Source organism: Brachyistius frenatus, unplaced genomic scaffold (genome assembly GCF_029030835.1).
Source record: "Brachyistius frenatus isolate BFR_SWC_R1_liver_20210118 unplaced genomic scaffold, ASM2903083v1 Contig_65, whole genome shotgun sequence".
Lineage (NCBI taxonomy): Eukaryota > Metazoa > Chordata > Actinopteri > Embiotocidae > Brachyistius > Brachyistius frenatus.
The window spans coordinates 2,035,001-2,052,500 of NW_027210664.1; the positions used below are offsets into that span (position 1 = coordinate 2,035,001).

At 44.4% G+C, this 17,500-nt stretch overlaps 1 protein-coding gene across 8 annotated transcripts in view; it reads left to right on the forward strand.

Annotated features, from left to right (window-relative positions):
• Positions 1–17,500, forward strand: part of LOC138625744 (nebulin-like) — a 52,658-nt gene that overhangs the window by 18,374 nt on the left and 16,784 nt on the right. For 5 of the 8 annotated variants that reach the window (XM_069706875.1, XM_069706870.1, XM_069706874.1 and 2 more), the window contains exons 5-32: positions 4,505–4,743; positions 5,726–5,797; positions 8,103–8,204; positions 8,298–8,408; positions 8,574–8,684; positions 9,536–9,646; positions 9,768–9,878; positions 10,127–10,240; positions 10,574–10,681; positions 10,802–10,912; positions 11,013–11,123; positions 11,214–11,324; positions 11,602–11,712; positions 11,798–11,908; positions 12,607–12,717; positions 13,009–13,116; positions 13,370–13,480; positions 13,571–13,681; positions 13,772–13,882; positions 13,989–14,099; positions 14,202–14,309; positions 15,104–15,214; positions 15,449–15,559; positions 15,936–16,034; positions 16,159–16,269; positions 16,895–17,005; positions 17,138–17,245; positions 17,335–17,445. In XM_069706875.1, coding sequence (XP_069562976.1) covers positions 8,130–8,204; positions 8,298–8,408; positions 8,574–8,684; positions 9,536–9,646; positions 9,768–9,878; positions 10,127–10,240; positions 10,574–10,681; positions 10,802–10,912; positions 11,013–11,123; positions 11,214–11,324; positions 11,602–11,712; positions 11,798–11,908; positions 12,607–12,717; positions 13,009–13,116; positions 13,370–13,480; positions 13,571–13,681; positions 13,772–13,882; positions 13,989–14,099; positions 14,202–14,309; positions 15,104–15,214; positions 15,449–15,559; positions 15,936–16,034; positions 16,159–16,269; positions 16,895–17,005; positions 17,138–17,245; positions 17,335–17,445 — 2,829 coding nt within the window. In that variant the 5' untranslated portion in view covers positions 4,505–4,743; positions 5,726–5,797; positions 8,103–8,129. Of the gene's footprint in view, positions 1–2,252; positions 4,744–5,725; positions 5,798–8,102; positions 8,205–8,297; positions 8,409–8,573; positions 8,685–9,535; positions 9,647–9,767; positions 9,879–10,126; positions 10,241–10,573; positions 10,682–10,801; positions 10,913–11,012; positions 11,124–11,213; positions 11,325–11,601; positions 11,713–11,797; positions 11,909–12,606; positions 12,718–13,008; positions 13,117–13,369; positions 13,481–13,570; positions 13,682–13,771; positions 13,883–13,988; positions 14,100–14,201; positions 14,310–15,103; positions 15,215–15,448; positions 15,560–15,935; positions 16,035–16,158; positions 16,270–16,894; positions 17,006–17,137; positions 17,246–17,334; positions 17,446–17,500 lie in introns of those variants that run through there. The other 3 variants (XM_069706868.1, XM_069706871.1, XM_069706872.1) reach the window with 3 other exon arrangements.

Below are 17,500 nucleotides of genomic sequence, written 5' to 3' on the forward strand. Positions count from 1 at the left end.
ATATAATAATAATAAAATAAAAAATGTATTAAAAAAACAGACATTTTTGTTTGTAATAAAGGTTCAGCCACCACAAAAAAGCACCAAAATTGACCTCATTTATAACGTAGAAATTATTCTACATTTCAATCCGAAACAGTTTAACTGAACATTCATTTTAAAATATGGGACATAAGATACAATAATCAACCCTGAGATGTCCTTCCTCCGTGAAACACGCTGCTCACATCTCCTGAGAAAAACCCAGTGAAACCATCTTCAGTTGATTTGTTGTCACCCCCTCCCCTCCCCCTCCCCTCCCCCTCCCCTCCCACCCTGTTTACCTGACCGAGTGATCGCGTTATTCCGCCGCGCTGATACACCACAAATTTTCTCCCTCCTCATTTGCTCGCTGTTAATTAAGATACACACACACACACACACACACACACACACACACACACACACACACACACACACACACACACACACACACACACACACACACACACACACACACACACACACACACACACACACCGCCTCCCTCTGACATTCAACAGCCCACACAGCTCTACTTTATTACTCAGCTCTTTCAAGGTTGACCTGCTGGGGAGAGGCAGAGGGAGGAAGAGGAGGGAAGGTGGAGGAGGAAGAGGAGGGGGAGGAGGAAGAGGAAAGGGAGGAGGAAAAGGAGGGAGAGGAAGAAGAGGATAGGGAGCCTCTCGTGAGCTTTCTTCTGCTGAGATGCTCAAACTAACAAATCTTTAACTGGAACAGAAGTTTATGCTTCTACAGTTTTGCGTAGTTGGACGGCTGTGTGTTACCGGAGGATTCCACCAGAGGGCAACAGCAGACAACTAAGGATGTATTTAGAACTTCTGATTTTACATGATGTAAACATGGACTATATAAAAGAGTTCGTATCTTCAGGTCTGTAAAATGGTTCCGTTCCAGAAGTATCTTCAGCTGCAATACCAGCGAGTGCCACTAGAGGTCGGCTCCAAAAAGCCTCCGGCTCCATAGACTCCCATTCAACTTCTCTCATCAAATCCAAAGTGAATAAAATGTGTCCATCAGTTATCTCGGTGTTGTTAGCTAAAGTCACTCCTTCTTCTTAGTTTTCTGGAGGTCCATCTGAAAATAATCCCTCATTCATTAGAAAAGAAGATTCAAGAAGACCTGTTTTTGGGGGCGTGTCTGTTTGATTGACAGGCCTGTGGTGCAGTCAGGTTACAGCTAGTGATGTGTGGTTTCGTCTGCTGGACGTTTATCAGGTGACTTGTTGGTCTGTATGTTGATCACATGACTACATTTCTGATTTGCCCTGATGAAGGCCCTCGTGGTTGAAACTTGTAGGCGTGTTTTTAAACTGTGACGAAGTGTCTTGAACCCTGAGGAGCAGCAGAGGGACACGTTCATCTCTCCCTGCAGACTGTTTAGTGACCGATAAAAGACATTCAGTCGGATCACTGAGCATTCAGCATCACAGTCTGCAAACTAATACGACGGCTCCTGCTGTCAAACAGATTCTGATGTCGGGGATATCGTCTGGATTCGGGTGCATCTGCAGTGAAAAACAGTATCTCAGTGAGAAAAAGTGGAATTGGTGTTATTGCGGCTGGCGGTGAAGCCGGTTCACATCAGGACGAGATCACGGGGAGTTTTCCCAGGAGACGCTTTGTGTTTCAGAATTCATTACCGAGATGTGAGCTCGTGGTCGGCGACGACGCTTCTTCTTTTAATATAAAATCCCCGCCAGGACTCAGCTGTCATTCGGGCCATTTAACCGCTCACGTGTTGTGTGATGAATTTTTTTTTGTTTGTAAAACAAACAAAAAAAAAGATCCACTCTGGTGTGTTTCTGTGAGACGGATCAAACAGAAGGATAAATGTTGTGGAGGAGTTTCTGCAGTTTGCTGAGGACAGTCGGAGCGATCATAAAACAGAAAATGCCCCGAAGATAACATTTTGAAAGAAAGCCTGGAACAGAAGCAAGTGTCAACAGTACATCTTGCTTCGCCAACTTTATCCAGTCACGTGACGGTCGTCATGGTAACTGATGCCTCTATTTATCCTGTGTTCGGTTTTTGAAAAGGTCGTCTTAATGTGGGAAGAAAATTGTATCGTTTTGTTACTGAAATCTGATTATTAATGATAGAAATCCTCCCGTTCAGCAGGTTTTACTCTTCAGTTTTTATTAAAGAACGTTTCAGCTTTGTGGTCGTTTAGGAGGTTAGGGTTAGGGTTAGGGTTAGGGTTACAACCGGGGCACAAGAGTTTCCACAGGTTCCCAATCAGATCGAGTTAGATCCACTGCCCCCCCCCCCCCCCGCTCGTCCAAATATAAAGAAATATAAAATAAATAATAAAGACAAAACTCAAGGCTTCAGGAACGGCAGCTCACGAACCGACGGGCGACGTCACCGTTGGTTTCTGCTAAGATTCTTACTTAACTTAGATTCAGATCATCTGCAGTTGTTGTCGTGTTATTTTGAACAATCGTTCATGTTTGAATTTCGTTCATCACGTGCTCTATTATGCAGATGATGCGGAGCTATCGGTGATAAGTGGACCCGTTGTTGTTGCTGTCGAGCGGTTTAGCAGCAGATGGTCGTTTGGCTCAGACCCTGTTTACCTCAACAACCATCTGACACCGGGATCCCGCTGCCAGCCGACCCGCTGCCTCCGAGGCTCCGACTGGAAAATCATTTACGTTCACTGTCGGGAAATATTCGGTCGAAGTGATCGATGAAACAGAGATGAAGAATTAATGCATTTAGAAGTACTTTAGTAGTTTTAGTGTTTGTACAGTATAAAAATATTATCAGTAATTAATCAAATTATCTTAATTTTAGGATACAGTTTATTATTTTACCACAAATCCTCGCAGGTTTTTCAGAAACGTCTTATAAAACAAAGTTATCCCACAAATTTGCTTGATGAGTTGTCACGTGTTTTGCTGACGTTTACAGAAAGGTCAGAGGTCATTGAAGTTCATGTTTTGGTTGGATGTTAAGTTAATATGTTGTAGTTTTAGTCATGTAGAGTTTGTCTTCGTAACTTAGATAATATTCTGCATCTGAGGAAAATGTTTAAATCATCTTTTCTTCCTGTGCATTACGTTCCCTCTATGTTAGCGTCTGTGGCTTCTAGACGCCCCCCACGTTGTTGTTGGCTAGCAACGCTGTTTTTATGACTTGAACGCCAACCACGAATTCGCATGTTGCGTTCCCATTTGAATGCAGAATTAGCCACGCCCACTGGTCACTGATTGGCTTGCCCTTCAGAGTGGTATTCCATACTGTAATCACAGCAAAAATGAAAACTGAAGCTGTGGGTGATATGTGGGCGGAGCCTGGCCAGCATGCGACACACCTGCCAATCAAACGGTACATTCCTTTCAGTGTACGACACTCTGAACTCAAACAAACACACACACACTTAAACACACACAGACACACACACGATGCCCAGAACTGGCAGTGTGGTGGAGATGAAGCGCACGGAGGTGATAAGGTCCTGAGTAGAGGGCTAAATGTAGACGTTCAAAGCGATAAGAGGTTCCCCAACGAAACAGAGTCCAAGAAGACGTTGGACAGAGCGGTTCAGACGCCTGCAGCTTCATATCTTCAGTTAAACGAGAAGCCGGGAGGTCGACGAAGATCCCGAGAGGCCATCGAAGACACGGAGACGTCCAGGAGCAGAAACAAGCGACACCGGAAATACCGAGAAGTGATCGAGAAGCATCGATCATCCAGAAACATTTTGGAGAGTTGAAAGTGTGAAACCGAACCAAGGCATGGAGAGACAACAGATCGGACAAGGTGAGTGAATGACGGAGAGGAGCTGAAGCAACGTCTGGAGGTGACCTCTGACCTTAAAGGACACGGAGTCAGAAAGTTCATGGCAGCGAGCGGTGAAGCTGTGAAGGTGACCTTGACGTGTAGTCACGGCGACCGAGACTCAGAGGGATAAAAACCTGCCGACGGATTTCTAACTCTAAATCTTTCTAACTTTTGGATTTGACAAACTCTCAGTGATATTTTTTTATGTTCGCATATACACTCAGGAAAGAAGGAGCTGTTAAGATAAGTGACTGATTTATATTACCAGTTGGTCGTCGCCATCTGGAGCAGGAAGTGACCATATTTGGATGAGCTGGGGGAGGAGCCAGGGGCTGGATCTGTGATGCAGAATTTGATCCATTTGGTCCAAAAAACAATCACGAAAGCTGCACTACTGAATTTTTTTGTCTTCATTCAGGTTAGCACAGAGCTAAACCGGAAGTTAGCGAGACGTCTCCGGTGCACAGGCTCCGCCCACAGAGCATGCTCAGTGTGAATTCCTCTGTCTCACCAGACACCAGGTTTAAAATACAGACGTTTATCTGACGGCGGTTTGAACAATATTCTGTGAACTCCTTTAAGAAAAGACATTATAAACTTGTTTACCGTTCCTTGTTTTAATGTTCTCGGTAGTCCAGTTTGTTTGTTTTATTGTTGTTTTGTCCTTGTGACCTCAGAGGTGACCGACGTGGAGGAAAAGGAGGCTGCAGCCACTCCGGTGGAAGGAAAGGAAGCAGAAGAAGAGTCCTCCACGGTCGCATCAGTCACCGCCCCCGTTTCCACGACTACGGGACAGACGGACGAAGAGGAGGACGTCGTAACGGAGGATGAAGACGGAGGGACGGAGGGAGGAGACGAGGACGAGGAAGACGAGGAGACGAGAGCGAAGAGGTTGCTGGAAGTTTGGGAGTCAGAGGTGAGAAAGTTCGACTTCCTTCATCAGAAACAGAGTTAATGATCCGATTAACGCTTAAAATCAGGAAGTGAGATCAGCCAATCAGCACGGACCTGTGAAATATGTTCAGGTGGAGTAAACTCGTGAAGAAGCAGGTAATTAAAGTCTTCTCTCTCAGATGAAATCAATCATTTTTGGAAACTGAAGATGAAATAAGAAAAAAAAAGAATTAGTCACATTATTAAATTATAAAGAAGTTTTTTTTATGACCATCTGAAGCTCCTCAGAGACGAATCAGCTCTTTCCCATCTTTGGCTGAATACAACAAACACAAATTTATTTCCAGCTGAACTGTACTTGACGTGAGAACCCCCCCACCCCCCTTCGTTGAACGCGCTGCGTCACGCCTCCCAGGACTTCGCCGCTCTTTGATGAGGCGGCAGGTTGCAGCTCTGGCTGCGTCTCTGCGGTGACCTTGATGCGGGCCGTCGACTGGTGCTGCAGGTTTTTAGGAGAGCTTAGAGAGGATTAGTGCGACTACAAATGAAAATGTGCCATTATTAGCCTTTGATAGCGGAGGGTTCTTTTTTTTCTTTTTTTCGGGCTGAACTCGTTCTGTTCAGAGAGACGAGATAGATAGATAGATAGATAGATAGATAGATAGATAGATAGATAGATAGATAGATAGATAGATAGACTACAGCAGCATGGACAGGGTAAAGCAATAAAAATGACAATAAAAATAGAGGTAATAAAAAATATTAAACTTAAAACATGTAAAAATGCACATTATATACAAATAAAAATAGAATAATATTAAATTAAACTGGAGTGCAACGGTGTTATTGATGTCTTATTGCAGTGGGCAGGAATGATCTCCTGTATCTGTCCTTCAAATTATATTAACATTAAAAATACCGACACACAACATGCAGCGAAAGCCGCCGTGTGTCTGATGATGTCACACTGATTCTCATACACGCATCATGTGTGTTTTTTTCAGGCCACCTCTGATGTGAAGCCGCCGCTGCCGGACCCGGCGTTCAACAGGAGATGCAGCCTGCTGGCCAGCGACGTGAGTTCAGTCCTGGATTTACAGCTGAAACTAAATGATTTTTATCCTGAGCGGGAAATGAAAGTCTGAAACCGAACTTCACAGAGAACCAATCAAAAGAAGGGAAATCACTTGAATGAAATATTAAATCGAGGCTAAATTTATCTTGTGCGCACAAATGAATTAAAACGTGGGAACGAATTACTAAATTGTGCAAAAGAGATTCTACTTCATGTTCACGATTTAGTAATCCTTGGGTACGATTTTTTTGTATTTCTTTCAATGGGCTCCGTACTAATCTAATCGTATTAATCTAATTGTATTAATCTAATCGTACTAATCTAATCGTATTAATCTAATTGTATTAATCTAATCGTACTAATCTAATCGTATTAATCTAATTGTATTAATCTAATCGTACTAATCTAATCGTATTATTCTAATCATATTAGGTTAGGTTAGGTAGGTTAGGTATTTACTTTATTAATCCCCGAGGGGAAATTTTTTTCACTACAGCAGCATACAGAAGCAATAAGATAATAATAATAGAACAATAGAAAAGCAATAAAATAGCAGTAAAATATATCAAATATAAATATAAAATATAAAATGCACAGTATACACAGTACAGTATATATCTATATATATTATATACAAACAACCAAGAAACACAGTCAACAGTGTTATTGTTATGTGATGGATTTTGCCAGAGGTGAGTTAATCTAATCGTACTAATCTAATCGTATTAATCTAATCGTATTAATCTAATCATATTAATCTAATCGTACTAATCTAATCGTATTAATCTAATCGTATTAATCTAATCATATTAATCTAATCATACTAAGCTAATCGTATTAATCTAATCGTATTAATCTAATCGTACTAATCTAATCGTATTAATCTAATCGTATTAATCTAATCATATTAATCTAATCATATTAATCTAATCATACTAAGCTAATCGTATTAATCTAATCGTATTAATCTAATCGTATTAATCTAATCGTATTAATCTAATCATATTAATCTAATCATACTAAGCTAATCGTATTAATCTAATCGTACTAATCTAATCGTATTAATCTAATCGTATTAATCTAATCATACTAATCTAATCGTATTAATCTAATCGTATTAATCTAATCGTATTAATCTAATCATACTAATCTAATCGTATTAATCTAATCGTATTAATCTAATCGTATTAATCTAATCATATTAATCTAATCATACTAAGCTAATCGTATTAATCTAATCGTATTAATCTAATCGTACTAATCTAATCGTATTAATCCACCGTTCCTCATGTTGTTTAGATTAACAGCTGTGAGGCGCATTACTGCCACCTTCTGACGGGAGTGATGCATTACAACCAAGCTACAGTGAAAATGGGCGATAGTGCCATATAAAAAAATAAATAATCGATGTTATATTTGAGTGAGAATTGAATATTTGAAAAGGAAAGTCGTCAGAAAGTTTCCTGTCTGGGGGTCGAACGGTGTTGGAGGTATTTCACCGTAACGAACCGGCTTGAATCAAACACTGAACTCTGACTGCGGTGCGTCCTCATCTTTTTTTCCTCCTCTGACGTGAAGCCGCCGCGTTGCCGTTGGTAACGTCCCACCAAAGATCCAGCCTTTGTTGGGCTCGAAGGGACCCCTGCTGTTCGACTGCTGCAGTTTGGAGCGAACATCTCTGAGTGAATGAGGCTGAGTGTCGCGGCGGGGGGGAGAAATATCGATTCCTCCAACGTGACTCAAACTCTGCAGCTCAGGAGTTCGCAGCGTCGGAGTGACTCATCGAGCGACTCGGCCCACTTCATGAAAACCCTCCGGCTGCTGACGTCTTTAACGATGACATCACCGTCACAGTTGTGACCTCGGTGACCTTCGCGTCGCACCAAACCTGATTTCTTTTGCGTTTCTTTTTTGTTTGTTTCCGTGGTGAAACTCTGCGCTCACCCCAAAACCTACGAGGTGGATGTGCCAATCAAAGATGCTGCTGTTACCATGGAAACATGAACCGCTTTACAGGAGGAAAGCAGCTGGAGTGTAGAACACTAAAAGGCTCCAGTAAATGCTGCTTCATCTCCGAGTTCAGGAAACTGTTTGGATTCAGATTTTTCTCTTTATTTATTTTGTCCCTCTGAACTTTTAACACCATTAAAAACCTTTTATTGTGTTTTCCTCTCACAGATTAAGTTGTCATCTGTGGATTCACTTCATTTGTCTCCTGGGTTCTTCAGCTTTTTAATATAAAGACACAACACACACACACACACACACACACACTGACACACACTTGTGTGTCCTCGTCCCTGCAGGTGAAGTATAAGGAGGACTTTGAGAAGATGAAGGGTCAGAGTCTGTTTGTTCCCGGAGCCGAACTCATCCACGCCAAGAACATCAGCGCCGTCATATCCGAGGTCAGAGGTCATGTTGTTCTTCTATACCTGTGAGGACCCTCAGCAACGTCATACATTCCTGTAAACAGCTGTGTTTGTGAAATGTGTTTCCAGTCCAAGTACAAGGAGGAGGGCAGGAAGGAGGCGTCTCTGTCTCTGTACTCCGTCCTGGCCGAGACGCCGGAGACGCAACACGCCAGAGAAGCATCGGAGCTGCAGAGCCAGGTGATCCAACCTGTAGACCGATGACTGACTATTCTGATTGGTTCTAGAGCGCTGTGATCATGTCCTATGTGTGTGTGTGTGTGTGTGTGTGTGTGTGTGTGTGTGTGTGTGTGTGTGTGTGTGTGTGTGTGTGTGTGTGTGTGTGTGTGTGTGTGTGTTTTTCAGATTAAATATAAAGGAAACGTGAAGGCGGCGTTTTCCTCCTCTCTTTATTCTCTGCTGCCTGAAACCACAGAAACCCAGTTTGTTAAAGAGCTGACGGAGATACAGAGTGAGGTGAGGGGAGGGGGGGATGGATGATGGATGGATGGATGGATGGATGGATGGATGGATGGATGGATGGATGGATGGATGGATGGATGGATGGATGGATGGATGGATGGATGATGGATGGATGGATGGATGGATGGATGATGGATGATGGATGGATGGATGGATGGATGATGGATGGATGATGGATGATGGATAGATTGATGGATGGGTAATGGATGGATGATGGATGATGGATGGATGGATGGATGATGGATGGATGGATGGATGGATAATGGATGGATGATTGATGAATGGATGGATGATGGATGGATGGATGATGGATGGATGGATGATGGATAATGGATGGATGATGGATGGATGATGGATGATGGATAATGGATGATGGATAATGGATGGATGATTGATGGATGGATGATGGATGGATGGATGGATGGATGGATGGATGGATGGATGGATGGATGGATGGATGATGGATGATGGATGGATGGATGATGGATAGATTGATGGATGGGTAATGGATGGATGATGGATGATGGATGGATGGATGGATAATGGATGGATGATTGATGAATGGATGGATGATGGATGGATGGATGATGGATGGATGATGGATAATGGATGATGGATGGATGATGGATGGATGGATGATGGATGGATGGATGGATGATGGATAATGGATGGATGATTGATGAATGGATGGATGATGGATGGATGATGGATGGATGGATGATGGATGGATGACGAATGGATGGATGGATGGATGATGGATGGATGGATGAATACACATGAATACACATGAATATCCAACCATGTAAAGGGATGATGGAACACGTTGAACGGTTTGTGCTCCTCAGAACAAGTACAAGGAGGAGAGCAGGAAGGAGATGAGCGTCAGTTTGTACTCTCAGCTTCCTGAAACCAGCGAGATGCAGCTGGCCAGGACGGTGCAGGAGCTTCAGAGCGAGGTGCTCATCAACACATCACACCTTTAACACAGCCGCCCTGTTTCAGCCGGTTTCATCAGAGGAGCTCGTTCAACGCAGCAGGTCTGATTAAACTGAGCTCCCATGATTCCATCTGTTTCAGAAAAAGTACAAAGAGGACGGGAAGAGGAAGGCGTCCATTTCTCTGTACTCACAGCTCCCGGAAACCCCGGAGATCCAGTTCGCCCGAGAGATGACGGAGATGCAGAGCGAGGTACACATACACACACACACACACACACACACACACACACACACACACACACACACACACACACACACACACACACACACACACACACACACACACACACACACACACACACACACACACACACACACACACACACACACACACACACACTGAGGACCACACTCAGCTGCACAAACCTGCAAGAACAAAGATGATTTGAGGCACAAACACCTCAGAGATCATGAACTTTAATCTTCTGAGTCCTGCAGGTCAACTACCGGCCCAAGACGCTGGTCCGAGGAGCTCCGTCCTCTCTGTACTCACAGCTGCCCGACACGGCGGAGATCCAGTTCGCCCGGGAGATGACGGAGATGCAAAGCGAGGTATCACACACACACACACACACACACACACACACACACACACACACACACACACACACACACACACACACACACACACACACACACACACACACACACACACACACGCACACACACACACATTTAAAACACACTGAAACGTCCACACACACCTGGTTACATCAGAGAAGTTGTGATTTGTATTTGTTGATAGATTTCAGTCAATCAATCAGTGAATTTAAGAGTTTTAAAGACTAAATATAAAACACAGCTTCAACGAAATGACACAAAGATGTTTCCAAACTTCGCATCCAGACATGAAATGAATAACCTGCGTTGTTCCTGCTCCTTCAGAGTAAATACAAGGAGGGCCGGAGGAGCCTCTCCCAGAGCTTCTACTCTCAGCTCCCTCAAACCGCCGACACTCAGTTCGCTAAGAGCGTCGCCGAGCTGCAGAGCGAGGTGAGGACCAAGCGCTGAGGGACGTTTGTGCTTCTGAACACCTGATTTACATCTTTTATTTGCACTTTTTTTTTAACACCGTCTTTATGAAATGAAATGAAAACGCGTCTTGGTGTTCAGATGCGGTACAAAGAGTCGGGGAAGAGAGGCTCCAGCTCCTGTCTGTACTCTCTGCTGCCGGAGACGTTGGACACGGCTCGCGCCCGGGAAGTGACAGAGCTCCTCAGCGAGGTACAGGAAGTCTCCCGAGATCGGCGTCACCGCAAAACAATGCAGCCAACTTTTCTCTTTCACTGTCACGGATTCACGTTTTGTTCCGACGGTTTTACAGGTGAAGTACAAAGAGGACGGCAAGAAGGAGATGAGCGTCAACCTGTACTCTCTGCTGCCGGAGACCATCGACACCCAGCACGCCCGAGAGGCGTCCGACCTGCAGAGCGAAGTATTCAACGTTCATCACGCGTGGAGATAAATGCAGGAAATGTCTGTAAAAGCCTGTTTTCCTGAAGATGTGATCCTCCGTGTCCTGCAGGTGAAGTATAAAGAAAGTGCGAAGCAGAAGATTCAGAGCAGTTTGTACCAACAGCTGGCAGAAACCACGGAGACACAGCTGGCCAAACATCTGTCGGCGCTGCAGAGCGAGGTACGGCACACTCGGCTGAACCACGTTTACACTCAGACAAACAGAAAGTTATGAAAATAATCACACCGAAGAAGAAGAAGAAAGTTTGTGTATAAAAGTGTTCGTAGGCAGAAAGTTTGTGAAAGCTGCAATACGAAGAATTTCAAGGCCGATTAAATGGATTCTTTTACTTCATCTGTTGAGACTTTATTTATTGATTCAAGCAGCTTTTAAAGGGAGAACCAGTTTTTAAATGTTATAAAACACTCAACTGAGCGTTTTATTTAACAACCTGCAGGCGAAGTACAAAGAAGCTGGAAAGAAGGAGGCGAACACCTCCCTGTACTCTCTGCTGCCGGAGACTCTGGAGACGCAACACGCCAGAGAAACCACGCAGCTGCTCAGCGAGGTGAGGGTCTCCGGACGGAGTCCAGAGAGCCGGAGGGTTAACGCTCCGACGGCGGGAATCAAACTGTCCGTGTGAATGTCACCAGGTCAAATACAAGGAGAGCGGGAGGAAGGAGATGTGCAGCTCACTGTACTCCAGTCTGCCCGACACGGCGGAGACCAGCTTCGCCCGGGAGATGAGCGACATGCAGAGCGAGGTACCGGCCGGCTGCCTCTGACCCGGAGACGTCACGTCTGTTGTACCCGTCGCACACTCCTCTTGGTTGTGAGGAAATAAGTTCATATCAAAGAAAACAAGGATTGTTTTCTGCATTTTGTTTTAGCAAAGAAAAAACGATCAATATTCAAAAATGATCTTAAATAAACAAAAAGAGTGACCAAAATATTACAGTATTATTTAGAAACCCCACAATGATGACTGTTTTATTGCCGCGCCAACAACTGACTGAGTAAACAAGCATCATCTTCCCTTTCAGTGACGTTTTTAAGGAGTAAAACTGACACTAATTAAATAATAAGCAAGATCAATTTTTTTTTTATCAAATGACAAGACCAGAAGCCAAAATTACAGAGAGATGAAATGATTCAGATTTTAGTGTTTTGAATTTTTTTTTTTTTTTTAAAGAGCTGAGCTCGTCGTTTGTGATGTTTCCGTCATGAATCGGTCGTCCAGGCTGCCGTACCGATCCGGTCGGCTCTGATGAGGCTCGCTGTCGATCTGTGACGACGAAAATAAGTTTTCATCACATAAAAGCTTTTTCCATTAATAGAAACCCAAAGTTAGCTGTTGATAGATGTGTTTGTAAGTCCTCCGTATCTGTTACATCTGAAGTGCTCATCTTTAAAGCCGAACTGTAACTCTCGGTGTCGTTTTGATTTTCGGACATTCAAACAGAGTAAATACAAAGAAAGCGGGAAGAAGAGTCGCTCTCAGAGCATCTACAGTCAGCTGCCGGAGACCGCCGACATGCAGTTTGCTAAAAACGTGGCGGCGCTGCAGAGCGAGGTGAGTTCCAGCACTTTGATCTCATCTGGACGCCGGGTTTCTTGATGATCATGTTTAACTGAGTTGGTTTCTGGTGGTAACAGCATGTTCACAGCAGCTGGTCTGTAGTGGAAAGGAAAGAAAACTCCAAAAGTTCTCTCACTGCAGATCAGGAAGGACACTTGAACTTTTCTCACTTTTCTTGTTCTTTTTTTTTTTTTTTTACGTTTCTGTCGTTTCTGTCGTTCTGTAATCATAAATAGATTTTAGTCTTTAAAAATCTTTAAAAAATTTCGTTGGCTTCATTTTCAGATAAAGTACAAAAAGGGAAAGCAGGACGTGTCCCGCTCGCTGTACTCCACTCTGCCGGAGACTCTGGAGACGCTGCATGCCAAAGAAGCTTCTGAGCTGCAGAGTGAGGTGAGAACACATCTTCAATAACTCATAATACACATAATAATAATAATATCATTTTACTCTACTTTATCTGTACTGATGTGTAAAGTTTTGTTTACCTCTAAAAAGTTAAAGCATGAAAAATAAAAGAGAAGTGGGCCGAGTGTTGAACCCTGTGGAACGCCGTGCTGAACGTGAAGAGTGTTATATCGATGTTCTGACGTCCTCTCGTCGTCTTCTTGTCGGATAAACATCTGTTGCTCCCGTTTGCGTGCAGCTGAAGTACAAGTCGGCGCTGAAGAACGGTTCCTCCTCCAGTTTGTTCCACCTGCTGCCGGACACCTTGGAGACGGCGCGCGCCAGAGAAGTCTCCGAGCTGCTCAGCGAGGTGACGGGAAGGACAGGAAATAAAAAAAACTAAACAGGAAATACTGTAGAAGCTCCAGATGGCAATGTAAACATCTGTGGTGTTTTACAGGTGAAGTACAAAGAGGACGGCAAGAAGGAGATGAGCGTCAACCTGTACTCTCTGCTGCCGGAGACCATCGACACCCAGCACGCCCGAGAGGCGTCCGACCTGCAGAGCGAAGTATTCAACGTTCATCACGCGTGGAGATAAATGCAGGAAATGTCTGTAAAAGCCTGTTTTCCTGAAGATGTGATCCTCCGTGTCCTGCAGGTGAAGTATAAAGAAGGTGCGAAGCAGAAGATTCAGAGCAGTTTGTACCAACAGCTGGCAGAAACCACGGAGACACAGCTGGCCAAACATCTGTCGGCGCTGCAGAGCGAGGTACGGCACCACGGCGGGCTCCGAACACACCAGCAGCTTTTAAACGTTGTTTTTTTTAGCAGGAAATCGATGTTCAGCTTTTCGTGTTCGTCTGGAAACTTTTCAGATTAAGTACAAGGAGGCCGGCAGGAGAGAGGCGAGCAGCAGCCTGTACTCGCTGCTGCCTCACACCATGGAGACGCAGCACGCCAAAGAGGCCGGCGAGCTGCTCAGCGAGGTAAACCTGTTTTTATTTTATTCTCTTAGAAAGACGGGCGGTTGTTGTGTAGGAAGAAAAGTAGAAACCGTTTTTTTTTTTGTTTTTTTTTCATCTCTGCAGATCAAGTACAAGGAGAGCGGGAAGACGGCGTCCGGCTCGCTGTACTCGTCTCTGCCCGACGCCTCGGAGATCAGCTTCGCCAGAGAGATGACTGACATGCAGAGCCGGGTAAATACAAACAGGATGTGTCACTCGGACACCTGTTAAAGTTCCCAAAATCTCCTCACGGTGACATAAACAATATCATGTGAGGCTGCTCCTGAAGATTTAATATGCACCAGAGGTCTTCATCTTCATCTTCTTCATCTCCATCTCCTTCCTCTTCATCTTCCTCCTCCTCCTTCTTCCTCCTCCTCCTTCTTCTTCTTCATCTTCATTTTCTTTGTCCTCGTCATCCTCCTCCTCCTTCGTCTTCTTCCTCAGCTGCAGTGACGTTAGATTTTTCAGACTCCGTCTTCGCTGTTTAATGAATGAAAAAAAAAATCATACGTATAGCGTTGAAAATGAACTTGCGGTGCAGCAGGACATATCGTTGCTGTTGCCATGGCTACCTGGTGTTTAATATTAGACCGGCAGGTTAAGCTGTTGACTGGCGCCTCGTCTGAGGTTTCCAGGTGTATAAATAGAAACCCGCCGGACCGTCAGAAAGCGGTTCTGACTGCGGTTTAAACTCCTCGTGAGATCCGGTCGGAGAGACGCAGGGATGAAATAAACACTCGCCGCTTGATAAATAATAAATAAATAATAATAAATCATCTGCACTCCGATGCTCTCTGATGTTGGAGGACCAACAGCTGTTTCTGATCTGCACCATCAGCATCTAATCTGAGGTCAGCGAGACGGAGGCCATGTTTGTAGTTCTGTTTGTTTCAGGGCAGAAAAAGGTCAAACTGACGTTTTGGGCTTCAGTGGACACTGAATACTTCATCTTTGTTTTTTTTTCTTCTGTCCATCTCTTCCAGAACAAGTACACGGAGGACGGGAGGCGGAGCCTCTCTCAGAGCTTCTACTCTCAACTCCCTGAAACCGCCGAGACGCAGTTTGTAAAAAGTGTTTCTGAGCAGCAGAGCGAGGTGAGAAAGAGAAATCAACATATTTCTGCCTTTAATAAACGTGTTCATGTGTTGGCTGCACAATCCTTCAAAGTAAAAGTACAGCACTTCAAAATAAAAGTTTGACCTTTTTTTTTAACTCCTAAATCTCTTCTTTTTTTGTGTGCAGAAATCAGCAAAGCCAAAGAAAGTCGAGGCGAATGTGTGAAACCAGATTAAAACAGTTGCTTTTGTTTGTTGTTTTTTGTTTTTCAGCTGAAGTACAAAGAAGCAGGAAAGAAAGGAGCGTCGAGCTCTCTGTACTCGACTCTACCGGAGACTCTGGAAACGCAGCACGCTAAAGAAGCTTCGCAGCTGCAGAGTCAGGTGACTCAACACAAAACAGTTCATGTGACTCGTGTTTTATACGATATGAAACCTTATCAAACCATCTGGATTTGGATTTATCCCGATGAGCAGAGGGAATACATAATAACCTGTTACATCATCCAGAACGAACTAGAAAACCAAAAACACCAGAAGAAGTTATACTCGTTGAATTAGCGAAGTCAACGAGAGAAATATTTATTGTCTTTTTTTTGTAATATTTCATCCACGTGGGAGTTAAGATTTGAATACTTTTAAGATGGATTTCAAACTCTGTCTAACTTATTTTTAAAAGCCAACAGGAGGAAGGAAAACACTTCATTGTTGTTTCGTGACCTTCATCAGATCCGACTGACTGAACGCTTGTTTCCTGCAGCTCCAGTACCGACAGCCAGACGCCTCCAGTCTTTACCGCCTGATGCCCCAAACCAACGACACTGAGTTCGCCAGGCAGCAGACGGAGATGCTCAGCGAGGTACAACTCCACCAATTAAAGAGCTTCTCGTTGTTTCAATATTTGATGGAGGAAAACGTACATTTGCATTTATGTACGCGGAGTGAATGAAAAAGTGAAACGCTCCTCTCGGTTTCACCGCCAGGTCAAATACAAAGAAGACGGCAGGAAGGAGCTGAGCGTCAACCTGTTCTCCGTCCTGCCCGACACGCCGGACACGCAGCACGCCAGAGAGCTGACGGACATGCAGAGCGAGGTGCGACAGACCGAGCTCACCGACTTTCACCGGATCGCCGGGGAAACGTTAAAATGGGAAATTATTTTGAAGCTTGAAAAAGGAGTTAGACCTTCGTGTTTTACAGAAGTTTGTTGATTATCAACTTTTTTTATTCATTTATTTTACAAACTGTCCGAGAGAACGATGCTGTGTTAGTGCAGCAGAGGTTCAAGCTCCGCCCACAGTGAGACACACAGAGATCAGAGGACAGAAACACAGCAGAGGTTCAAGCTCCGTCCACAGTGAGACACTCAGATATCAGAGGACAGAAACACAGCAGAGACTCTCACACTGAAAGCTGGACACAGATGGCTGCTCACAAGGTAATTAACATAAATACAATAGCAGGGGGCGGAGCTATAAAGAGTGTCTGTCACTGACACTTTTCAAAATAAAAGCCCTACAGTTTCACACATACGAGGTTTTAACTTTAACATGTGTTAAATCTGATATTATTTATTTGACCCAGTTTTTTTGATGAAGTTCGGTCACGCAATAGTTTCACTGCAGCGTTCAGGGAACATCTGTGTAACGCGGCGCCGACCGGAAGGACGACCTCCAGGTTTTTAAAACCGCCTCTGACCGATGAACTCATGTCTTTCAGGCCAAATACAAAGAGGCGAGCAGGAAGCAGGCGTCGGCGTCTCTGTACCACCGGCTGCCTGAAACCATGGAAACGCTGCACGCTAAGGAGGCGTCGCAGCTGCAGAGTCAGGTACACAAACACAAACACAAACACAAACACACAAACACACTCTTATTCTGGTAAACAGCCTTATTAATAAGGGTTTGCATTTGAAGAGTTAAATCGAACGCGTCAGCAGTTGTTGTGTTTTGTGTCTCGCAGCTTTTGTACAAAGAGGATTTGAAGCAGTTGTGGAGTCCAGTTTACCACCAGCTGGCCGACACGCTGGAGACGCAGTTCGCCCGAGAGGTCACGGACATGCAGAGCCAAGTGAGACTTTAAAACACACTGAACATCCTGAACACCGCTGGAACGTGTTATTGTTCACACCAGATGAGGTTTGGTGTCTCTGATTGCAGAACAAGTACAAGGAGGGCGGGATGAGGAGCCTCTCTCGGAGTTTCTACTCTCAGCTGCCACAAACTGCTGAGACTCAGTTTGCTAAAAGCGTCTCTGAGCTGCAGAGCGAGGTGAGACCGAAACAGCTGTTCACCAAAACACCGACGAGCACCGACGGGTCGAGCT